This window comes from Pagrus major, chromosome 18 (assembly GCF_040436345.1).
Source record: "Pagrus major chromosome 18, Pma_NU_1.0".
Classification (NCBI taxonomy): Eukaryota; Metazoa; Chordata; class Actinopteri; order Spariformes; family Sparidae; genus Pagrus; species Pagrus major.
This window is the reverse complement of record NC_133232.1, coordinates 30,570,943-30,596,721: the sequence shown is the minus strand read 5'-3', so window position 1 is coordinate 30,596,721 and position 25,779 is coordinate 30,570,943. Positions and strand designations below refer to the sequence as shown.

General features: G+C 41.0%; 2 protein-coding genes across 5 annotated transcripts in view; one reads left to right on the top strand and one right to left on the bottom strand.

Annotated features, from left to right (window-relative positions):
• Nucleotides 1–2,268: 2,268 nt before the first annotated feature.
• Nucleotides 2,269–11,269, top strand: sash3 (SAM and SH3 domain containing 3). Its single transcript, XM_073486992.1, has 8 exons — nt 2,269–2,503; nt 4,978–5,073; nt 7,274–7,408; nt 7,985–8,120; nt 8,626–8,777; nt 9,179–9,391; nt 9,483–9,627; nt 10,562–11,269. The coding sequence occupies exons 1-8, from the start codon at nt 2,447–2,449 to the stop codon at nt 10,828–10,830; spliced, it is 1,203 nt and encodes a 400-aa protein (XP_073343093.1). The 5' UTR covers nt 2,269–2,446; the 3' UTR covers nt 10,831–11,269.
• Nucleotides 11,270–15,718: 4,449 nt separating this feature from the next.
• The window catches only part of zdhhc9 (zDHHC palmitoyltransferase 9), a 28,895-nt gene continuing 18,834 nt past the window's right edge, over nt 15,719–25,779 (bottom strand). For 2 of the 4 annotated variants that reach the window (XM_073487459.1, XM_073487460.1), the window contains 6 exons: nt 24,951–25,088; nt 24,485–24,531; nt 23,226–23,330; nt 17,892–17,995; nt 17,682–17,793; nt 15,719–16,226 (listed from right to left, as the gene is read on the bottom strand). In XM_073487459.1, coding sequence (XP_073343560.1) covers nt 16,026–16,226; nt 17,682–17,793; nt 17,892–17,995; nt 23,226–23,330; nt 24,485–24,531; nt 24,951–25,088 — 707 coding nt within the window. In that variant the 3' untranslated portion in view covers nt 15,719–16,025. Of the gene's footprint in view, nt 16,227–16,886; nt 17,058–17,681; nt 17,794–17,891; nt 17,996–23,225; nt 23,331–24,484; nt 24,532–24,950; nt 25,089–25,779 lie in introns of those variants that run through there. The other 2 variants (XM_073487461.1, XM_073487462.1) reach the window with 2 other exon arrangements.

Genomic DNA, 25,779 nt, shown 5'->3' with positions numbered 1-25,779 from the left:
ACATCTCTGTAGTTTCATTTAACGCCTTGTTAACAACCGCCGTTTCGAAGACAAGCAAGCGCTTTATAATTACATTGCGGGACATTTAGTGATGTGTTTTATGTCGTGGAACAGAACGTGTAAATATCGGACCTTATTTCAGGCATTTAACCGAAAACAACTTCAAAAAAAACATTGACTTTGAGATAAGGGAACCAAAAGTGCATAAATACCAGGTCCAGGTGAGTGCTGCTCAGCTTTGCCTCCAATCTGCCCCCCATGGCCACTCATGGTATTGCAGTAAACACTTCCCCTGAGCCTTCTTACACTAACGGATGTCCAGCGGTAGAAGAAGCCACTGTCTTTACTTGAGGACATTTTTATGAAATTGTTTTACAAAGACCACATCAAACAACAAATCATATTTTTCTTGCAGTTCACTTCCTCCACATGTGAAGAGCTCACGCTAACGGACGGCTGGTTGCTCAGCACTTTTTGAAGGTGTGAATGCGCTGCCATCACACCACACCCTGCAGTCTGCATGTGCTGGGCAAACACGTGCATCACTAGCATGCTGAAACATTTCAGAGACAAAGTTGGGCAGCTATCAGAAAGAGGCAGACTCATCCACATGCACACTGGTAAAGAGGAACATGAAGGATGAGATCATTGTTCTGTGTCGACAAAGGTCTCTTGTGGTTCTGTATTTACTGTTACATTTCAACATCTCAACATGTGGTCATCTCTGGTGGGTGGTTCCCTCCGAGCAGCGGTGGAAAGTAACTAAGTGCATTTACTTAAAGGTTCCTCTGTGCAGTTGTCTTGTAAACAAACAAGATGTGTGTTTACATTCAGTGGATTGTGTTCGTCTCTTTCCTCAAAAAACATTTACAAAAACAATTTTAGCAAAGCGTCTCAAGTCGCCTTCTTCTCCGCCTTTGTTGGCACACTGCTGAACTTCGTTGCTGTTGAACGATGAAGCAGTTGCCCTGACGTGAATCAGCTCCATCCGTGTGCACGCGCTTGTACGAGTATAAACGAAGCATTTGTAGATGTCATCTTGAGCTTCAGGAAAAACTGTATTTCACCATTTTCTGGCATTTTATAAACAACTAATCGATTATTTGAGAAAACAATCAACAGAGAGACCTTTCAGCATGATCAATACTTTAACCTTTAAAACTTTAAGTATATTTGTCTGATACATTTACTTAAGTAACATTTTTAATGCTTTACTTTGACTTGTAATGTATTTTATTGGGTGCTTTTGCTACTTTAACATCTCGTACAGGATCCAAACACTTCAATCTCGGTTGGAATCAAAATGTGGTTCAGCTGTTTCTTATTGTTTTCGTCCGTGTTAGATCTGCAGACGATCTGCAAGTTGGTTGCCAACCTGTAGTCGGCTGACAGGAAGCTAAAATAGGGCATCCTCTGGTATCATGTGGTTCGCTGCCCCACCAAAATAACAAGCTAAACTTGACTTACATTCTACTTCCCTTACTGCCAGTGTTTGCTTTGTCCTGCAGGCTGAGTGTACAGCCGACAGCACGCAACGTCTCTGTGACTCACTCCAGTTGTTTTTGTCCCGACTGTCTGTTTTAGATGTGTTTTTCTGACAGTGTCAGCATGTGTCTGTCCTTTCAATTTATCTTTCTTCTAAACAACTTTTTGTATAAATATCCTTTAGCTGGATGAGCTGGGCCGTCTCTTTGACAGGCCCTCTGTTGCAGCTGCAGAGCTGTAACTGAGTTTCATAATATGTCATCATCAGGTTTCTTTCACTTCCACACTGCAGTGATAAATATGTTGCTCGTTTGAAAATGATACCTGAAAACTCTTAAAACATTGTTTGGCCTGAAGAGCTGCTGTGTTGCATGATGAAGATCTTTGTTGCCAAATGCTACTGAAGTCTGTAGGAGTAAAAGTGTTGTAACACAGCCGCTGCAGGATGTGTTCTCGCTGCTCACTACAGAGAGATGACATGCTTTAAAAAAAAAACTGCTCCTCATTGATGATCCTCGACATGATAAACATGATGAGCCTAAGTTTGAGGATTTAAAACACAACATTAAAAACAAAATCCCTGTAATAAGCAAGAATTACAGAAAGAAAAGTTTCTTTTTAGCCTTCTCTCGTCTGTAGTGTGTCAAAACTGAGTTGTGATGACACTTTCGTGAACTGTTTCGTGAGCATCACTTCACTTTAGAGCCACAGAGAGAGCTCGTAGCAAAAACAGGGTTTGCCTCTTCGGTTTCTGTGTGGCCTCGTGACTTCCTCTGCCTCTGCATCTCATTCGGCTGCAGCGGAGAGTGCAGCTCTACCTTCCTCTCTGTGTGTGGGGGTTTTTTTTATCTGACATCTTTGGCAGTGACAGCACAGCGACAGGAACCCTCGCTGTTTAGAACCGGTGTCGCGCTCGCACGGGTTTTTGTCCGGAGAGATCTCAGGACCGGTGAAGAGGAAGATGTTGAGGCGAAGGCCTTCCAATGCCTCGGAGAAGGAGCAGGTGCAGAAGAAGAAGGTGAGCTGAGGTTGTCGGTTTGTTTTTGGAAGGTTTAAAGTTCATGTTCCTCGAATTGAGTTTTTATAAATGTAGATATATTAGACCGTGATTGTGAAGGTGGTGGATGTTCGCGCTTCAACTCTTCCTACAGCTGTCTTTGTGTGCACATCTTCTCACAACAGGATGTCTGCTCAAGTTAGTGCAAACATCTGTGGTGACGCTGAACCCACGAACTCACTCAACTTAAAACTCTTTGTGTTTCAAACATTTTTTCAGTGTCTCGTCTAACTTGTCTTTGGCCTTTGCACTTTTAAAGTTCCTCTATTCTGTCAGGGTGAATCATTGCTGCAGATGTAGCTTGAGTCACAGCAGGTTTTTGTGGGTGCCACCGTGAGAGCGAGACTCCTACGCCTCGACACCAGCGCCCTTTAGTTTCCATCCACGTCTCCCCTCCTGTGGTGTAATTCACGCCTCGTCATTACACATCTCATTGTCTTTGTTCCCGGCAATCAGCTCCCAGCTCATAATCATTGTCGTCGGCCGGAGAACATCATCGCTCTGCGACACGAGTCAATGCGCTGTGATGATCAGCGGTAATGGAGGATTGATTTATCTGAGAGCTTTGTGGCGAGAACCGCGGCACGAGAAACAGACATTTACCATCAAAACTCGTAACAGCCTCGTGATAATAAAGGTCATTCGTTCCCTTGACTGCACTGGTGGTTTAAAATCTTCAGGGTCGACGCAGACAGAGGCCATCCAGCACTGACTGGATGTCTGCAATGATTGGCTGCCAGCAGTTGCTCAAGCTTTGCCCGTTTCCTGTGGTTTCAACAAAGACTTGAGAAGGATGAGCTGCGATTAGTCTGCACAGCAACATGTGGCTGTATGGAAAGTTAGACAAAGAATTTCCATGAGAGAGGAAACTCTGCTTTTTTGCATAATTTTCACATCTTCAAAGTTCTTTGTTGGGTTTTTTTTTTGTGGTTAAAACGTCCTTATTTTAAGAATCTGCAAATAGAGCGGCACGATCAGTCAGTTAGATGAGATTAATCAGTTAGTCACCAGCTATTTTGATAATCGACTCATCCCTTCAGTCATTTTTCAAGCAAAGATCTCAAACATTTGCTTAAATGTGAAGATTTGCAGCTTTTCTTGCAGAGTCTTTGGGTTTTGGACAGTTGGTTGGACAAAAAGAACAATTTGAAGACGTCACTTTGGGAAATTGTGACGAGCATTTTCTCAAAACTTTACGGACTAAAAGATTAATCGTGAAAATAATTGTCAGCAACATGCTACTGTATGTAAGAGACTTGAGCTGCCCCGAATTGAATATCTGCAGGTTTTTGACTGTTCGAGGAATTTAAAGACATCATCTTTGTTGTCATGAAACTCAGGCGTCATAAGCAATTTTCTGACGATAAAAGGTTCAATATAAAATAATTTTAGATAACAACATTTAGAAGTTGTCGGCGAACTCCCGCACACTGTCTAACCTGCAAAAATACATTTATCAGCAACGCGTCTGTGCTGAAACATCATTTTTTTCCCCTGATAAATGTCTAGTACTGAAACTTGCTGACAACTTCTAATCGTTCGCCCTTCTCCTACGCTACCGTCTGATGAAATAGATAAGCAGAGTATTTTTCTGTTTAGATTAAAACATTCAAAAATTCAAATTGTCAGCAGAACGTGAAGAAGAAATAGTTTTGATGTTGTGTCTACTGAAGTTAGCATGCTAACCAGCTAGCCAGGCCCGTTCTTCGTCACAATACTTACTCCGAGCTGCCAGTCTGGACCGCTAGCTGCAAGGCTAACTGAGCTAACTAGCTAACAGAAGCTACAGTAAGCAGCAGTTAGCAGTTCCTCTGGCCAGTTATTACATATTGCACCTTTAAATTGGCAGATTGATTGATTATCAGTTTCAGAGCTGTAGCAGACTTTTACAGTAACTTTATTTTCATGTCTCCTTCAAATTAAGACTATAAAACATGGATCTGCTCACTGATGTTGAGTTGAAGTGTTGTTGTCATAGACTTTAAACTTTTTGGTTTTCTTGTTCCAGTGTATCTGTAGTAAGTTTAAAAGTCAGTCTCAGTACAAGCTGTTTATTACAGACTGTCATGAATCATCACACATGGTTTCCTCTGTGTTTCCTGCTAAACTGCTGGACTACATTTATAACCTGTTTCAGAAGCAGCCACAACACCGCCTGCAACACGACAGACATTTAATGACCCAGATTCATGACTTTATCTGTGACAACTGAGGACAAACGTGTGCGGTTGTTTTTCCCGACAGATCCTCTGCACATTCATTCTGTCCACGTCTCTGAAGAGATAAAAGCAGTTCTGGGTTATCAGTGTTGCAGAAAAACCACCAAATAAACGGACTCGCGTGTTTACATCCCGCTGACCTCTGCTCCTGGTTTTGCAATGTTTTCTCTCATTATGGAAAATTAAAATCAATATTATTTCCTCGTGTGTTTACAGCTCACTCTGCAGAGGTCCAGCAGCTTCAAGGATTTTATGAAGCACAAGCCGACCTCTCCTGTCGTGTCAGAGAAGGAGTTCACCTTGGATGAGAATGTAAGTTGGACTGTTCCTCTCAAACACGCGCATCATCAGACATATATCACTATTTCAAAAAAGTAGAAGTAGATATGTGTCGTAAGTTCCTAAATGCCAGTTCCTACAGATATTTTATCACATTGTTCCTCGTCCGACCATTTCAAACAGCCTCTGAATGACACCCGGCCTCCAGAAGAGACAAAGCTGTTATCAGTGACTGCTGTTACAGAAGTGCACAGTTTGTGCTTCCTGATTTAATATGCTGCTGCTGCACGTGTGGGCAGATGTTCACACTTTAAAATTCACAGAACTTTAAAAAAACAAAAACTTCCCGTTAAGATACTCTGTACAGTGAGTGGAAGTTGGAGGACGAGTTGAGCGTAGAAGTGCAGAAGAAGAGAGGAAGTAAGAAGGAGAAGCGTTGCACAGCGAGCGCTCAGATGACAGCAGCGAGCAGACAGGATGTCCTCCAGTGTGAGCCAGTCAAGCAGAGAGCCTCTGTGTCAGACAAGTGTTTGAACAGGAGTCTGACAGCCTCCCTCCCCCCCTCAGAGGATTTAGGCATTTTTTATTCCATACTCAACTGTTGGCTCTTTGTCTCTGTCTTCGTCAGTGTGGTTATTTACTGCGTGTTTCACACTGTGGCTGAACACGTATCTGTATTTCCTGTTGTGCTTCGTCTGCAGGTTCTTTAAAAAGTCTAAAAATGTCTCGAATTAGATTTAAAAGCAGCGACTGTCCGGCTAACTGTTACTGGTAACATCATGATGCAGGAAGGCAGTCTGAACAAGAGATCTCAGACACTGATTAAAGTTAAAACTACTACAAGGAGTTTTTAACCGGTTATGAAACAGCCTCAGTTTGCATCTATGTGACCTACATAAGCAAACGAGACCATCAGCCAGAAGATTAACTATTTACATTTAGCTTTTCGTTTTAACATCTGCCACCAGGTCCACGTGCAGACTGGAAGAGCCTGAGTAGTTCATTAGCCAGTTAAAAAGAAGCAGGAGGAGATTTTTCTTGAGAAAATGTTATTTTTGACATCATATTTTGAGGTTTTGATGGTGGAAATGTGACCACTTTTGTCAGCAGGAGCCTCAGAAATCAACAAAATATCAAAGTTCCCAGCAGGAGTTTTGAATTATGGGCTGCCTTTTTATTAGTCAGCTGGACAGTCGCAGATTTTATTTTCACTTGACTTGACCTTTTTAATAATTTTATAAACGAGGCCTTAAAAGTCTTAAATAGTCTCAAATTTAAGCTTGTGAGGTCTGAACTGCCGCACACACTTGATCTAATTTAATTTTTTTTGGTCAAAATAAGTAAATCTCTTTGGCATGAAAGTCCTCTTTCTAATGTCGGAAATCTTTAAACCTGACACTGAACTTGATACTCTGAACCATATTCCTGCATAAAACCTGTCTTTGCACAGGACCACACATGTATAACTTACCTTTAGACTTGGATGCCATGCCTGAATAAGAAAAAAAACAGTAAAACTTAACTCTTAAACTTGGATTAAAATTAACTTAAGAAGGTCAAACATCAATTTTAAGTGTGTGATACCTGCTAGAACACTGCTGTTATAAACTCTGCTTCAGTTTATTGTTTTACAAGCTCACTATCATGACATAAACCACTATCTGCCAGTTTTTAGTCACCACAGAATGATGTTTAAAAAGTCTAATACAGCCTGGACAACCTCCTGAATTAATTCCTCTACTTCCCCTAAATCTAACAGCAACTTCTAATTTATTTTCCTCTGCAAATTAGAGTGGACTCGACCAGCGCAGAGTCTCTCACAGAACATTTGTTATAATGAAGAGCCTCGTAAAAATACTGAAAACATCATTAGCTTTTATTACTGAGCCCACAGCCGCACAGAGTCGGGCTGCAGACTGAGTTATGTTTGGTAACGCTCTCTGAAACTGACGAGCACCTGGCCACAACACAGCACAGGTGTGAATGTGTGTGTGTGTTTGTGTGCATGTGCATGTGTGACTTGTGGGTTCAGCAGAAAGTGTGTATGCAAACCCCATCACCGCAAAGTCTGTTGGTTTTCTAGTTTGTGAGAAACGATTTCTTGCGTCGATGCCACTGTGAACCACAGAGTTTGTGTAACTCAGTGGCAAAGTTTTGGCTCAACACACTCAAACGTCACTTCATTTGAATAACAAATTATTGTACCTGATGATTTTTAATTTTTTAATCTTAGGTGGCAGAGGGTGTAACAGCAGAGGAAGCTGCAAAAAGTGGCAGCAAACTGGGGAAGAAATGGCGCAATGTCATCTCACGCACCATGACCCGCAAAACATCCAAGATGGTGCAGAAGGCTCTGGCTGAAGAGGGGGTAAATCCTGTTTACACTCACAGTAACCACACAGGAAGATCGCAGAACTGAACAATTAATATAGTTAAAAACTTTAAAATATCACCTGTAACACATCAGTTAACAGCAGAGCAGCGCTGGTACACAAACACACCTTGACATCTAGGTGAAGAGCTGCTGTTGGTACAAAAAGATTGAGATTGTCTCCATCTAGTGGACAAATGTGTGCACTGTGTTTTCTTTAAACAAAGTCAGAGTTTCTTGTTTTTCTTTTTACGTACATTTACTCAAGAACTGTAATTAAGTGCAAATTGTAAGCACTTGTATGTATTTCAGAGGGAATGACTGTAGTATAGTTACAGTTTTAGTTACCTCCAGAGATTAATCACACAAACATATAAGAATGTGACATGTTATAGATTTAACTGACCACACAGCTCCACATTAAATTTGTCTTCACTGTTATTTTTAATCATAATAACTTCTTGAGAAAGCTGCATCATTATGTGAACTTCAGTTTGGGTATAGCATCATTATCTGAAGGTATCTGAAGGTAAATTGACCTCTGACCTACGCTGTCGTCGCCTGTGTCTGCAGGGTGAGAGCGGTGAAGAGCTGTCTCCGGTCTCCGCTGATTGGCTTCCAGATCTGAGTGCAGGACAGAGGACGTCCGTGTGCTCCACCGGCTCAGAGGACACCGCGCCCAGCCCCATCACCCGCCAGCTCTCAGGCAGTAAGTGTAGACCTGTATCCCTGTAGACTAAAGGCTTTCTAACTGTGATGGAGACACACTGAGTGAGGTGAGTCGTGCAGTTTGAGTCAAATTTCACAAGAACATCATTATTTCTGATGTCCAGTCATAAATAAACGCCTATAAGACGCTCCTTATAACTCCAGAACTCCCCTGAGAATCTTCACGTTTTAAAGTTTTTTAAGTATAAAAGTAATCGAGTACTAGTTACACGTACACGGATGAGTACATTTCAAACAGGAACTACTGATAGATAATTCGGCTTTCTTTTAATGGTGCCAATTTGCAAAAATGTGAACAAATAAAGGCAGGAACAAACAATGGGGGTCCAACTGTGGCCCACCACTAACTCACTGACTCCATGGCAACATTGTACTTGTTTACATCCTCTAAAACATGTGAAAACATGCGGATATACAGACACAAAACAGTAAGTGTCTGAAGTCTGAGGATGAATCTGACCCTGCGTCTTCCCTGTGCTCTTCAGGCAGCGACAGACAGAGCCTGGACAGCGGATACTGCCAGAGGGACAGCATGAGACTGGAGGAGAACTCTTACAACGGGCCTTTCTGTGGTCGTGCCCTCGTCCACACTGACTTCACTCCCAGCCCCTACGACGTGGAGTCGCTCAAACTGCAAGTGAGTCTCACGGGGGGAAACGTCTGTGGCCCCGGGCCTCCTCTGCTGTCTCGTCAAGTCGTCCTCCGGGGAGCTTGTTAACCGAGTGAAACAAGACGGGCCGCTTTAATTATTATTCTTTAAGGCAGAGTTTAAACTACATGACCCATTACTGACAAAGTACCATAATCTCAGTCGTGGTTGTGTCACTGCATTGCAAATTATAAGATGTGAACAAAGAGAAAAGTCTGTTAAAGGGTACTGGAACGTCTCCAGCTTGAAATCTGAGGGATGTTTGTCCACGAGGAATATAGACGTATGAAATAAACACATTTTGCTCTGATCGTCTTTCTTTTGTTCGTTCTTTGATGACGTCATCATGACATCACCAGCCCAGCATTCATGCATCATCTCTCTTACAGAAAGGTGACATCATCTACATCATTGAGAAGCCCCCCGTGGGGACCTGGACCGGGAAGCTCAACACCAAAGTGGGCTCCTTCAAGTTCATCTACGTCAACCTGCTGCCTGACGAGAGCCCCCCCATCAGGAGGAGACACCGTGACAGCAAGACCCGCCGAGACAAATCCAAACCCAAAACTCTGGAGGAGGTGCTGGACAGCATCGGCCTTCATGTAAGATGCGCTCTGAGAACACAATCTTTGTTTGGATCATGATCGTGGATATCCAACTAAAAGTCGGTGTCTTTGTCCTTTTGTGTTTCAGGAGCTGAGCTCGTTGCTCTGCATGCACGGTTTCCAGAGCCTGGAGGACTTCGCAGGACTGAAGGAGTCTCACCTCAACGAGCTGAACATCACCGACCCAGAGCAGCGCTCCAAGATCCTGAACGCCTCCGACCTGCTGAGAGACTGTGAGCTCACACACTGAAAAGGCTGCAATAATCTGTCATGATGATGGCAAGAAGAAAATAAGAAATCTGAGAAAAATCTCCCAATAAAAGATGGTTAGGCTCTGCTGCTGCCACTCAGACGTCAGGTTTAGACAGTGTGAAGTGTGAAAAATGTGTCTTTGGGGAATATTTTATGCTACCATCAAATTTTCTGCCTCAACCACATAATTAGGAAGATTTTATGGCTCAGTTTCACAGCTTTACACTCGCAGTTTGCAGTTAGGATCAGACGCTTGCAAGAAATCTTTCTCCTGACAAATCCTCACACATCATCAAACAACAGGAACAACAGATATATCTTTAATACACTTTACAGACTTCCATTAGCTCTCTGCACTTCCTGTCATATCAATATACATCTACATTATTGAGATTAATATTGGGATCAAGAGAAGGTTTATTAACACACCCCGATTGTGGGAAATGTTGGAGCCCTCCAGTTTTAATGTGTGTGTTTTTATTAAATATATATTTTTTCATATTAGCGACACTAAAAAGCCTTACTATGAGTTAATATTTATTGTTGATCTACTTATAATAGTAATAATAAAGATAACAATTATAATAATAATCCTTAATTATACAGCACCTTTCTTAAAAAGGTTTTTTAATAGATTAATCGATAATGAAAATAATTGTTAGCTGCAGCTCTCCTCAAGCAATGGGATATAAATCAACCAGTCCGGTGTCTCCTCTACGAGACATGACTTGAGCAACACAAAATAAAGAGTTATTTGATCACATTAATGGGATTGGTTCTGTTTTTAAGCTGACCCTAAAGTTTCTCTCCGAAGCTGAAGAAATGAAAGAACCTCTCAGAGTTCAGGATTAATAACAGAAGGATTGTGTTGAGTTTTTCTGTTTTTAATTATAAATCCTCTTCGCCCCCCTGTAGCTGAGTCCGAGCCAGAAGAGGAGGACGGATCTGGGGAGAAGGCCAAAGAGCCGAGGGACTCTGGCTGCTTTGAGAGCTCAGAGAATCTGGAGAGCGGTCGTGAGGAGCCAAAGACGGAGGAAGACCTCCGGGATGATGAAGCATCGGAGGAGCAGACGAACCAGGTGGCTGAGAAACAGGAGCAGCAGGAGGAGGAGGAGAAGCAAACAGAGCAGCTGGAAGCCGTGCAGGAGCAGCTGCAGGAGCTGACGGTGGACGAAGGATCTTGAGAGGAGGTGGGAAAAATACTCAAACTTAAGGACTCTGATGGAGGTTTAGAGTGGACTGGTGACACAATGTAAGGTAGAGATACTGATGTTCTTCATTTTCCTCTGCAAACAGCAGTTTCTCCTCGGGAGCCTCTGCTGGGTTTGACTGAACGTGTATCATACGAATCGTTGTTTGGTGTCGTTTCTGTGACGCTGTGATGTAATGAAGCATTTTTCTTTCTCTTCGTCGTGTCGTAAATCTCTTAATGTCGTGCACTCTGATACAAATATGAATGTAAAATACTTTCAGATGTTTTTTCATGTAACTTGAACTCAAATGTAACTTTCAGTAGTTTTACTTTTACCTGTTACGAGGTACATTACACTGATTTATGTCACATTATCATGAAGTAGTTAACAGTGCTGTAAATAGAATTTTAAATAAAACATCATTCAGTGAGACGGTGTTGATGTAACTTATTATTTTAAATGCTTTATCTTAAGCAAGTTGATGAAAAAAACAAACTAGTTGAATGAAGCATTATAACTCTGTATGATTCCTGCATAATTAAAAGTAAAACATTTTTCCTCTTACCTGTAGTAAACATTAATGTTGTCCTTCTCTGCTGAGCTCTAACGTTAGCTAGTCTGTGGATTGTCGTGAGGAACACATGATTTCTGAAAAAAGACTAAAACGCTGCAGCGCACACCCGAACATCTGGACGATACGAAGAAAAATGTGTGTCCCTTTTTAAGTCGAGGTCCATTTTAATAGTTCCTTCCAGAGCTTTCAATGCTCATTTTCAGAAATATGTTTACCATGTTCACCATTTTAATTCAGCTAGTCAGCATGCTAACATTTACTAATCAGCACCAAAGACAAACTACAACTGAGGATGACTGGAACGTTAATTAGTTTTGCAGGTGCATGAGACAAAATAACATTTTGACATGATGTTGCCGCTATATGAAAAGTGAAGGGAAACAAAGTTATTACAGTTTATCCTGAAGGAGACCACAAATGTCTGCACCAACGCTCTGTTTCAGCTCCTGTGTCTTTAAGACCCGCCTCCAGAAAGGCCCCGTCTGCTCCGATTGGTCGGCTCTCACAGGCCTGAGACAGCAGAGGTTCATTTTAAGGCACAATTTCTGAAAACGGGCTATTTAGATTAGAGTGTTTTGATACTTTCAAAGTATTTACACAGCACCTTGACCTGCTTCATCATCAGAAAAGACACGAAATCTCACATATGGGAGCGATCTGCCACAAAAGCAGACGAGGAAGAGGATTAGAGCTGGGTTAGAAATACCGTTTCATCCAGCTGTTGTGATTCCTCCCCCAGAATTACATCCTGCAGAAAGCTGTTACACATAATTCCTTTGTTTTGGAGGACGACCTCTGGAGAAACATTTAATTCAAGGGCACAAATGTACCTTTTATACAAAACAAGTCCTCTGTTGAATATTTAATAACAGTGGATACAACAGAGCCTCCTCAGTGAAAGAAAATCCTCTTTTTAAAAGTCAAGTAATAATAAGACAATATTGTTTATTTACCGACACATTGATCATGTAAAAAGAAGTGAAGTAAATTGAATGAAATACATTGAGTCACAGTGTTGATACTAAACAAAGTGAACATAAATAAAGAGTTCCATCAATGGTATATTACTGTATCTGTATACATAATGCAATGTAATAGATTGATCAGAGCATTCAGATCTGATCACGTCACGGCATCTTAACACAGGGATCGTACATACAAGAGCTCAGCTTGTCTGCAAACCGTTAAACTAAAAGTCCGACCGTCCCTTTTTTAAAATCTGTTACACAGGATTTCAACACAAGCGTCCCTTCACTTATCAAATATCAGTCACGTACATTCTGGCTTCTTCGGTGACAGCGAAATACACCAAACTGTCTTCAAACACTTTCCACAAAGAAAGTTCAGCTTTTTAAAAAAAAAAAAAAAAACTCGTCTTCATTTCAACAAATAATTCAGCAGTTCTACTTTTTTTTACTTCACAGAAACGATAATGCTGCACAGTCTGAGTTATCTCTCCTTTTCTTATCAGAGTGCAGCGAAAGCAAACACAGATAAAAGGTTCATCTGGAGTTGAAAATATTGGTCGATTGTCAAAAATGTTAAAAATTTGCTAATTCCATCTTTACAGATCTAAAATAGTTTCTGATTTTCTGATTCTCAATTGATTATTTTGGAGTTTTGCACTATTTAACATATAAACCAAATCATCCACAGATGAATCAATAATTAAATTAATTGTTATTTGCAGGCCCACATTTATCTTTTATCATCTCAAAGTGTCTAATATCAGTCTTGAGCTTCAAACTGCCCTCAAGGTACAAAGAAAACAATCCCAGCATCCTAAAATTAATTTTCCACCCCGTGTTTGCAAATATGTTTGGACTTGAGTCTCTGTCAGCGTTCAGAGTCTGACACAAAGCTGTTGACACACTAGAATTTCTACACGAGTATATTTCACAAACACTAACTCTGTCTTGCATACAACACAATCACTATTACAAACTCTCGCTATCAGCTAACATCATTTAAATACTGAGAATAAGCTTTACCCTCTCTCATTTTTCTCTTTGTGTGGATGCCGTCCCCTCGAGCGATCTGTGACCAAAACAAAATAAACTCTCTGTGCTCCGTCTGAAATACACAGATGTGTGAAAAGAAAGGATCGAGCGTCTTTCTCTCTCTGCATCTCTGCTTTATTCTCGGCGATAACGAGCCAGCTGCCTTCGCAGCGGCCCTCGGGCGCACTGGAGAAATAACTGTCACAGCGAAGATGCGAGGAGAAGAAGAAGAGGAAGAAGAAGAGGAGTTAAATATGGGAGCTGTTTTGTTATAGAGGGAGGAGGCAGGAGGTCAGAGGAAGATCAGCTGTGGTGTGATTTGCAGGAGGAGGTGCTCAAGCTCACAGGAAGCATAATTAACACTGGCCGCTCTTATTCTTAGAAAAACAAGAAGCCAAAAAAACGTAAAAGTTGCTGCAATCGTTCCCCCTCACCAATCAGCTGAGAGGTTTTCAGGACATCCTCACCTGCTAAAAACTATGTACAGTTCAACAATGGCTTTGCTTAGTTCCCGCTACACGAGGTCCGTTCAGTGGTTCCCAACTCCTTCAAACACAAACATCTACCAGCTGTGATCTTTTTTCAATAACATCTTCGTAGTATTTCGTATGATTTATAAGAAATATGTTTTTTTCTACTTTCCCGTGCATTTAAAAGAAATTTTGAACAGTTCGTCTTATACAACTTCTTGCTGAGAGTTAGACGAGAAGGTTAAATATGAAGCTACAAACTGCATCTGTGGTTGGTTGGTTTAGCTCAGCATAAGACAGGATGGGGGAACGACCAACCTGGCTTCTTCAAACATCTCTAAAGCTCAACTATTATTTTTGTTTAATCTGTAAAACACAAAAACAGAATGTGAAGAAACAGTTCCAGTCGTACAAAAAACAAACAATGTTTGGGTACTTTATAATAAATTTCATTAATAAATGGGTAGATGTATAATTGGGCTGTAATGATATCAGATTTTAACATGTGTGTATGATTAACACAATATAAATATTTCATTTCTTATTATCGTAAATATCGTGATGTTGCGACGCCCCTAAATTATAGTTAATGAAACTTAAGTTGATGGTTACTTCACTGTTTACAAACAATGAAATGCTTTACAAACTATTTATTAAGCAATAAACTTTTATGAACACCAGTTACACCTTTACAATAAGTAATTAGTTAATAAATGGATTATAAAGCATTTAATTGTTACTAGTGATGTAACTATTAACTCTAAATTTACCATTTATTAATGATGGTTTTTATTAAGTGAGTTTTCGAGATGCTGGCAGCCTGATTTTGTCACGTTTGGAAAGAGCAAGGCTAACTGTTTCCTCTGTTTCCAGTCTTTATGCTAAGCTAAGCTAACTACTTCCTGGCTGTAGCTTCATATTTACCACACAGACATGGGCGTGGTATCAATTTTTCTTAATCGAACTCTCTGCAAGACACCTGATGAGCTATTTCCCAAAATGTCAAGCTATTCCTTTAATCATCTCATGACCCCTTGGATTTATCTCTAGACTGATCTCAGACCTCAGGTTGGGAACCACTGGACTCATTAGTGTATAAACCTTGGCGTTTCTCACTGTATCAATGGTTGGAACAGGTCTGACAGGCTTCTCTGTCGGCTGCGTTCGATGGAGCAACTGTTGTGATAAGGCACTGTTACTACGAGTGTCTGCTATCATCAGAAGTCAGGCCTTTTCTCACACACACACTGGGACTCTGGCAAGCGTCTCCTGGTTACTGTGCGTACAGAAATGTCTATTTTCGAGCACCGACGTCACACTACATCCTTGATTATATAAAAATGGAAGGACAGGCGTTGGTCTGGATCAGATCACTTTTAAAAAAAAGATGCACGTATTAATCAACAGTACTGAATGCAGCAATATCAGAATACAAGGTAGATTTCAACTTGTCTGGAAGAAGCCTTCAGGATCTCTCAGCTAAGGATTTGCATGTCCTCCCCCTGCATGGACATCATGTGTACTCACAGCTGTAACCCTTCTTTCCACACTCGATAAAAAGACGCTCGTACAGCCTCCTCTTGGTTTGCATAGGGCATGTAATGTGCACACAACAGAAAACTGACTGTATGTATGAAGGTTTATACATGTCCAGAAGTAGGATCGTCTTTTGCCAGACACTTGCAAGGAGTATATTTGAACTGGCCTCTCACAATAAATGTCATTATGCGGTTTTAAATGAAGAACAAAAGGAAGTACTGACAATCAGAACGGCCCACAGGTGACCTGCGGGGAAGTCTTGGGGAGTGTTTAGTCTCTGCAGCTTCTCCCCCCCCCCCCCCCCCCCCCGCGTGTCTTTTCCATGCAGTGTTCAGAAGTCGGAGGAAGCCGCTGACTTTCCATTAAATCTCTCCCCATCCTGCAGGAGTAAGTGTCAATCAAACAGCTCTGCAGCTACCGGTGAGGAGAGGAGGGAAGAGGAGGAGCTGCCGCAGAAGCTCCGCTCTTCTAGTGGAATGTAGGGCAGGAGAAGAACCGAGTCACCTGCACAGTAATCAGACGTTGACTGTTAATGTTTCAGTTCCTGACCAGGCAGAATGACCAGGGGGGAGTGGCTACAACCAGAGCCGCCCCCTCATGCAGCTAATGGGTCTTGTCCTTGGTGATGGATGTTTCTACATCAGTCTCGGGTGAAGCCAGAGGCGGGGCCTTTGCAGGAGGGTGCTCCTCTTTGGGGGAGGGGCTCTTCTCTGCTGAGGCAGCGATGCTCGGCTTGGCGTCGTCAGGTGTGTGCTCGTTGGGGATGAGTGGAGCCGTGGTTTTCTGCAGGCAGAAGACAGCATGCTGAAAAGACGTAGATGCAGTAAGAGCCACTGACGACAAACTGAGCTGCAGCAAAGCATCACAGAAATGCCACCGCATGCTGCTAAAAAATGTCAGAAAAATGTCAAAAGCCAAGATTCCAACTTCTTACATGTGAATATTTTCTGTTTTCTTTCCTCCTCCATGACAATTAACTGAATATCTTTGAGTTGCTGACAAAACTAGACATTTGAGGACGTCATCTTAGGCTGATTGACATTTTTCACCATTTTCTGACATTTTACAGCCCAAATAACTCACACAGAAAGAGACTCCGTGTTTAATCGACAATGCCCTGAGTCCTAATCTATAGCAGATCTTTTGTGGGTCTGGAGGTTACCATCTAGACACAATCTGCGTCAGGGACTGAAAGTAACACCTCCAGACACACGGCTGAAAATAGACTTTCACTTCTTCAGCATGTTTTTCAGATAATAATCACCATCTTCATTTACAGTTAATATTCTTCTAAACAGACACTAAAACAGAACACAGTTAATAGAGTTTGTAGAAGATGCAAACACAACTTTATTATTTCTATCAAAAAAACTTCACATGATTATAAGAGACGCTACTGTATTAAGAACATTAGAGCAGCGATGGGCTGTGAAGAGGTCATTCACAATAAATAAATAAATAAAGTTTTTCATTTTCAATTGCGTTACTTCTTCTAATCAGAACAAATACAACAGAGGAGTTAAATGACATGTTATTCTTCATTTATCTGACCTGTTTTTTATCTGTTGTTTTGTTGAAGTCTGTTTTCTGCTGATTTTGTCCCATCTACTGACCTTAACCTGCAGTGCTGGGCGGCTTTGCAGGAAAAAAACAATTTGAACAGAAGGGCAAGATTATTTGACTGGGGTGCACGGACTTCAACACAACATTGAAACGAATCTTATATTGCTTCAATGACGAGGAACTGTAACTGCATGTGCTGAAAGGTATGCAAGGTTACAAATCGTTCTGTGTATGTGGATGAATTATTAATTTGCACTGTATTGCCTTAGGCCCTTCTTCATCTTACTCTCATGTGTTGATCAGAGTTGTGATTAAAAGTTTGACAGTTTCAAATCGGGCTGCATTATTCTAAAGTTTGGAAATAGATGCAATAGCTTTAAATATAATGTGGAGCACAAACCTGGCTAACGATCCAGGTATTAGCAGAAAATATACGGTTGTATAATAACCGTTTTAAATAGATAAACAATGTGTGTAAGCGAAGTGTGTAAAGAGCCACAAAATGGCTCCATGTCCACATGTACCAGGACGGCTTATCAGTCTTTCCACTTAAAGCACACTACTCCTTTCTTCTCTCCAAAACTCCCTGTAATTGGTTTAGACTCTGTTTTATGTCGGCTCTCTATTCACTATTCTGCAGCCTCGATCCACTTCAGTGTGGTGAAGGGGGAGGGTACAGTGTGTGTGTGTGCTCACCGTGGTTTGTGGCACTGGGTTGCTGCTGCTGGTGGAGGAAGAGGAGGAGGGGCCAGCAGGAGTTGCAGAAATAGACGAATCCTCATCCATCAGTCCTCTTCTGTCCAAGACGCTGGAGGGCGAGACGAGACAATCAGTCACTGCATCTGGCTCGTTAATCTCTGACAAATCTCCAAAAGTCTTAACTCATAGATAACAGCGGGAAGTTACCTCGGGTACGCTGGCCCACAGAGCACCTCGCAGCAGTTTTTGATTATGTTCTTGTGGCTGTACGGGTTCTGGACTCTGTTCTTTCCCGACCAGGATCCTTTAATCTGTGCAAAACAAAAACGAACACAACACTCAATCACTGGAGCAGAAAACCTCCCAAAAAACCCATCAACCAACATCCCAAACACATCCCGACTTTCTGGCTGTTCTCTTTCAGGAAGATTTTCCCTGTGCTTTATACCTTATTCAAAAGCAGAGCTCCGTTTTTAGATGTTATTCCCACAGGCTCGGCTTTGACCTACTAAAAAAGATCTTTTCAGGGATTTAATGATTTCTGGTTTAATGGGAACTCTATGTGCCAGCGGGTGCCGACGAGCACAGCAACTACATGTTACAACCACTTGAATAATTCATTGAAAACTCTGATAATTCATACAAAGGAATCCCCCAGCAAATAACAAAGTCCTTCCACACTGTACTGTACATAAACTCTCAGTGATGTGCATTATTTAGCAGCTCACAGGAGGCACATTTTAACTCCTAAACATCCAGTTTCCCTCTTTTGTTTTCTTCCAGGGTGGAAACATCATCTTATTCCACACTGAATGTGTCTTCATGAATTCTGTATTGGCTTGTGTAAGTGTCATATGAGGCTTACGTTGACTAAAATATTAAAAACAAAGATTTCATACCAACATTTTTACAGCCGCGCAAATACATCAAACAAAAATATTCTAGATGTCTTTCATACATTATTTAATACGTACTCCCACAAGCCTCTGCCTGACATATCTGGTGTCTTTGGAAACTTTGTGATCTCCATTTGAAGGATGTCATTTCCACCGAGGACGGGTGGAGACATTTCTGCCCCGCAAAATTTTTGTATTGTTTCATGTTGATGTTCTGACTTAAGTCTCTCTGAACGTTGTCCTCTTACTGTACAGCGAGAGAAAATCTGACTTAATAAAAATGTTGATACAATCCTTTGAGTGCCTTCGATGAGCTTAATGAGCAACAGTGAGAGGAGCGGTTTGTAGTTCGCATCCATTTTTTGCCTCTCAGGTTACATATAGTCTGCCCTGCTCTGAATGCGCCTTAAAAGTAGAGCTGCATCAATTAATCGATTAATCCATTAGTTGTAAACTATTAATAAACTATTTAGATAATCAATAAATAGGTTTGAGTAATTTTTTTAAGAAAAAAGATCATGTGAATATTTTCTACTTTCTCTACTCGTCTTTGACGGTTTACAGAGTATTTTTGGGTTGTGGATATAACAAGACATTTGAGGACGTCATCTTGTGTTCTGGGAAACACAGATCAACATTTTTCACCATTTCCTGACATTGTATTGATCTAACCACTAATCCAGAATGAGAATATTAGTTAGTTGTACCTATTGAAAGGAATTACAGCCTGACTGATATATTGGTTGGCTGATATTGGCCTATCACAGATACAGTATCAGTATCGGGGAATAAGATATGAAAGAATTTGTAATTAATAATTTCCCAGCCAGTTTACTGTTTTAGTGTACTGGTGTCATTTTAGATGATAAAGTTCATTTCTAAACTGTAAAATATCCTCTGTTACATATCTTAAGTGTTAGTGTGTTTGATAACCACATTTGAATGATCGATGCAAAAGATGTGTGTATATCGGCCGATATATTGATATCAGAATTTTGTGTTAAAAATCAGGAATCAGTCAGGACTGAAAATACACTTTGCATGTTTTTCAGATTAAGAGAAGGAGAAATGTCAACATCTTCATCTACAGAGACGCATGATTTTAAGCATCAACAATACATTAGAGGTTAACACAGAATTAAAATTTTCATATTTACATTTTCCAACTACTAATTAATTAATTAATTAACTAATTAATACTATTAGTGCTGGATTATTTAAGTGTAACTGTAACTACATATAAAGTTTAGATTATATTTTTATTTACCTGAAAAACATGCAGAAGAAGACAAAGTATATTGATAGATCTAAAAAAGGTTTCACTGCACAGAATGAGTTTGCACTGACACACATCAGCTTTTTTGTTTTTTAGTTGCAGTAGATATAGGTCAACAGTCTGCCAATATGGCACTCCAGTACTGCATGCCTACGTGTACTGCGTGTGTGTGTCTCTCTCTCTCTCTCTGTGTGTGTGTGTAGGAGACACAGTTGACAGAGCATGTGTCATCCTGTGGGAGACCAGAGCAGCTACAACACTCAAGGTGCCTTCTCTTTTTGCCCTTCTTCCACCATTTCTGTCTTCCTCCTCCTCTCCTCTCTCTCGTCCTCCCCCTCCGCCTCCCCCCAGCAGTGTCTCTGGCAGGGTGCCCGGCCCCTGCAGGTATCGATGCATCTATTATTAGGCCAATCACAGATATTGAAACGGCCGGGCTGACAGCCATTGTTTCAACTCCTGCTGGAGCAACATTACACCGAAGGTGCACATTGCAGAGCTTCGCTACTGATTAAATGAAAAAAATGAGGCCAGCCATCCCACAGGAAGAAAAAAAGGGAATTATAAATTAATCATTACAACAAAGTATGAGTGCACTTTCATGCTTTCAGCCATCTAGAACCTCCCACCACCTCCATCGCTGCTGCTGCTGCTGCTGCTGCTGCTCTCTGCTTCCCGTCAGAGCCTCTGCAGTCAGATCTGGGCCAACAAAGCCTCCAATAAAGTATACACACTGTAAACACTAGTATACACAGACGCTACATAAATTACTCCCTCTGTGGATTCATCCACCTGCATCACCACCACTCATCATCTGCTTTAGATCAGCCTGAACCTGTGTGTGTATGTGCGATGACTGTAAAATGACTCAGTGGTAATGAGAAGAAGCAATCAATATTTTTTTTTCCTCATTTAGCCTCACGAGCTTCTTCTAAATGTAGCTGACAAGTTGGGAGTCAGAAAGCAGCTGGTCTGTTTTGTTCTTATTCCAGCTCCGCTCTGTCATTGGTTTTATTAAGAATAGCAGCTATTCATGCATATTTTTAGATCATTAGACTGTCGCCTTGGTGAGCAGTGAGGAGTCCAACTGCTGCTTTTAGTATTCAAAGCATTTAACAGCCAATTTGTCTTATGGCTCACACCGAGCAGAATAAAACTGCTGCTGCTGCTGCTGCTGCTGCTGCTGTACCGGCCACGTTTCAGATTTTTGATCTCAGTGTGGCTGAGCTGTATTTAAAAAGAGGTCATATTAAAATTTAAAATACAGGCAGAAAGATCGGTCATTTCTCTTCTGTCTCGAGTGAAGTCAAAGAAACGAATGTTGACATGCAGGATGTTTTAGCTACAGTTATAAACAGACTTTGTAGCTTCGGTTAGGATCTTGTTTTCTCTGTTTTCTTTTATTTCGGTTGTTTTCTTTTTGCTTTACTTTACGATATAATGGTCTTGTTTAACAAGCTGCAGTTTTCCAGCCTCTCTCTGTTCTTCAGCGCTGAACGAAGCGGTGCGATTGTCGAGGAAACTGCTCTGTAGTTTACACCTCTGATGTATGTTTTCTTTCAGTCATGTGAAGCCAGGCTGCCTGATCACAACATGTACACACATATTCTTCAAACTATACTTTTTCTACATTATGCGCCTAACCTCGACAATTACATTTAACAGATCCAACCCTTCATTTAAACTCTTGGATCATTCTGTGATCCAAGAAGTGAACAGTTTGAATTGTCTCCCTCGTTTCACCTTTCAAACCAAACTCCTGACAAGCATTTTGATGCAGATACCAAATCTCTGTTGACAATCTTTTTACTTCTGACAAAACAAAGTATCATGCTGCGGTGGTCTGCTCTGCAAACTCCCATGGTTGGTATGTGGGTGTCACAGACACAGGTTCTCATCCTGCTGAAGAAACTTACTTATGACCTCATTAAGGGGTGTCGCAATATCGTGATACTAAAAGATGAAATACTGATATTGTGTCAATAATACACATATGATAAGATTGTGGGAATACTCCAGCAAAGATGTTTGGCCTTTTGCATCTTTTGTGGAGGAGTTCATCTGGTTGCCTTTCAGTAGTTAGTGAGTAGTTGTTAGTAATTGTTCTTTTTGTTACGGTTACAGACTCTCCACCTCCATACAAATCAGATATCGTGACAGCCCTCATCTCAATTACAAGTCAGGTGGTGGGACTGCTCTAATATGATGTTCATGGTAGATTTACGAGATGTCTAAGCTCCATTAAGGCTGAGGCATTTTCGGTCTTGTGTTTGGTTTGTTTGGGTAAAAATAATGGTAGAAACTCAGGCTGTGCAGTGCCAGAAGTGCCTGATTATTTGGGTCACATCTCTCCCTTATTACACTTAGCCACTCCATGTGTCTCAGGGCAAATCACAGAGCAACCAGATATCACAAAGCAAAGACGCCCTTTGGTGCTGGGTCATCCCATACCAACCCTAACTTTACGCCATGGATTTTCTTGAAAAAATAATGTGAATACATCTATTAAATTCATGGGACCTTGCAAAGTCCTATAGCTACATTTCAAATACTCTTTCAGTTAAGGAAGATTAACTGAGCTAATTGTAATAATGTTTGTAATTCTTTGTGTGTGCACTCTGGGCCTCACCATTTGTTTATTTTTCATTGGATTGGGTTATAATTTGTACTGAGCATCCGAGAAACTCCAGCAAATTATCCTTAGGGTTTTTTGGATGCTCGGTACAAATTTCAACCCAATCCAATGAAAAATAAGCGTTGGGTCAGGCTTAGAAGACATACAAAGAAGAGAAAAATGATGAAATTGAGCTGCAAGGGCCAAAATTATTTTGAGAAGAGCTGTAGGATTTTACAAGGTCCTGTGAATTTAATAACGATTTTGCGTGATCCTTTTTTTAAAGAAAATGCATGACATGAACTGGATCTAGGTGGGTTTGGTATTGAATGACCTTTCTTCGAGCCGGATGTTGAAAAGGTGTCTCTCTCCAAGCAATAGTGTACAAGTCATTCTTCTTCTGGTGTTTTTGGCAGCTTCAAATGTATTATCACCAAGAAGCAAGATAGTGTATATGAGTTCAACAGAGCGTTATTTTGGAATTTCAGCCACTGAATGAAGTACTTTAAATCTTAATGTCACAGAAAACGAACCAAAGAAAGAGTTAATCCTATAAACCTGTGTGCTCATGAGTCATGGTTCATTTGTTTACAGATGGTGTGAAACCTAGACAAAGTAGATGCAAAGTAGAGCACTGTGCCTCACAGCATGATTCAGACCCCATAAAACCAACTGTAGACATGAAAGCAGCATCAGTCTGTAGGCGTGTGCACTGTGAATGGACAAATGCACGTGAACATGCAGTAAGATGCACTTACATCCTCATTGGTGGTCTGGTTGAGAGAGATCAGGTAGGTGTGGAAGCCAGTCAGTCCCACCACTGACCACAGGGTGAAGAAGCACACCAGCACCTCCAGCACAGTGATCAAGAGTTAAGAAAACAGCAACAGATGTTTTCTGCCTGACACATGGTCACTGATTAAACAGTGGACAGCAGGTGACAGCACAATGGCAGACCATTATGCAACATGATTAAAACCAGTGACGGTCAGAGAATGAACCTTTAAATTATTGTGGGGTCAAAAGCAGGAGGATTTTAGCCTTTTACTGTGCAAAACGCAAGAGATAAACAGCTGGATTTAGTGAAGGTGGTTTGTTGCTTTGACTGTCATGCTTTCCCTGTATACTGCATACATATTTTTACAAAAATTGTCTTAAAATGTACCATCGAGATTCTTAAACAAAAGCACTTCTACCCGTTGATCTTGCTGACTGTCCCAAGCATGTTTTATCAGCTGTTAATAGTTAGCTAGTTAAGCTAACTATTAACTACAAAGCTGTCAGCGATCGACTTTTTAATGTGTCCAGCTGATTTGTTGGAAAACAAAAATCTTGTAAAAGGGGTCTTAATTATACACCTCATGGTTTTATACATGTTATGGTTCAAACAACTGATGCTAAAGCTATGCTACATGTACCAGGTTAATAATCTGAATGTAAGACACTGAGGACACACTCAGTGTGGAGCTAATTAGTCGAACACTATTACTATGATTGGAATATATTTAAGAGCGGACTTTGATTTATGTTCTAGCATTATATATATTATACTATCTTGGGTAATGATTGCTGGGGTTTAAACTGATCCCCATATGAAATAAGAGCAGGGCAGGGTTGCTAATGTTAACGTGAACTCCAATAGCATTCAGGAGCAGCTTCCACACAGTGGTGACATGCTACAAAATTTATGTGCTGGTCCTGAACCAGGGGACTTTTATGTCTACAGAGGGAGCAAGTCTTCCTCCATGGAGTCCGCCATGTTGCCGATACCTTACACTATCCTTTTGCTCTTGTATTTTTGGTTTTTAAAAAGGCTAAAAAAAGGATGCCACCTCATCATGTTAAGAAATTCAAAGCTTGTCTAGTTATGGATGCTAAGCTATAATTAGAAAATCACTGGTTTAGGGAATGAACGGTCATAGTTGGGGTGCTGTACTTGAAAAGTATCTTGATGTTTTTCACTCCGTATTCTAGTTTCTGTGGTGTATATACTGTGTCCGAGCTTAAAAGGATATGTTCCAGGTGTTTCCTTCAAAGTGTTCAAAAAGCCTTTATCCACTGAACCTGTGAACAAAACATCACAGAGAGAAGTCAAGTTATTCATTTTCTCTCTACTGAAAAGGCACAATTCTTACATTATACACCAGCACTAAGATAACAAGCCCAGAGCTAATTATCCTGACTAGAAACACTCCTGCTTCCAGTGTCTTGCTGACTCTGTTTGATAGAACAAGGAAGCAGAAGGATGAGGATGAAAGAGGAATCATGTTTAACTGTCAGTTGCGGTTGCATGTCATGTCACGCTCCAGGAAAAGCCTGGTCTCAATTGGGTCGCAGTTTTCACACATGAGCATGCGTTTACAGTAGAAGCTGGAAGTGAGCTTGTGTGACAGGTCGTCCTTCCTGTGTTGCAACATTCTTTTAGCTGTCCATGTGTCCCGTCTGCCCCTTCTGATTGGACAAATGACTGACAGGATACTCACGCATCACCACGTGTACGATGTCGAAGGTGAAGATGTAGATGGTGAGCAGGGAGAGGGACATGGTGAACAGGTAGAAGTATCTGTAGTTCCTCTTGCCCACACAGTTTCCGACCCATGGACAGTGGTGATCGAAACGGTCTGTGAAAAAGAGAAAAAGGTCGACGTATAAATATGTAAATTGAACCACATTTATTAGATAAGAAATACCTGGGAATCATACTAAAAAAACACCAGTATCATCTGCAGTCTTTTGGTCAAAGACAGCTTTGTGCATCAGCTGCTGTAAACCTGCAGTCTAAATATAGTGATCACTTCCTCTTTGCTTCAGCTCTTCTATAATTTGGAGGAGAGCCAGATAAAAAACAGGGCAGGGTCAAACTGACAGCAGAGGTAAACATCTCACTTTACACTTATCTCTGCAGCAGACAAACCGCGTTTGTCACAACAATATACAGTAAACATTGAAGCAGAAATGCAAGATGTGAAGCGGACAGTGCTGTAAAAAGTACCCAAAGATCATACTTGAGTAGAAGTAAAGATATCATGTTAAAGTATTATTTTGCTTAAATGTGAAAGTCTTACATGCAAAAAAGTACAGGAGTAAAAGTCTTAAAGTTTATCTGATATCACGACACCGATAAGACATGTACGATAAATAGATAACAAACAGCAGTTATCATGACAAGCCTAGTTAACATGCTAACACGCTAACTAAGATGTTGAACATGGTAAATATGATCCATGCTAAACGTCAGCATTGTTGTTGTGAGCGCATGATGAATTTAGCCATTAGCTCAAAGCACCACAAATACACCCTGACAGAGCTGCT

Bases quoted from the DNA above. Each gene is read 5' to 3' on its own strand.
- sash3 (XM_073486992.1), top strand. From the start codon at position 2,447: ATGTTGAGGCGAAGGCCTTCCAATGCCTCGGAGAAGGAGCAGGTGCAG. The intron at 8,121-8,625 runs GTAAGTGTAGAC...TGTGCTCTTCAG, and splicing joins CACCCGCCAGCTCTCAGGCA to GCAGCGACAGACAGAGCCTG. The intron at 9,392-9,482 runs GTAAGATGCGCT...TTTGTGTTTCAG, and splicing joins TGGACAGCATCGGCCTTCAT to GAGCTGAGCTCGTTGCTCTG.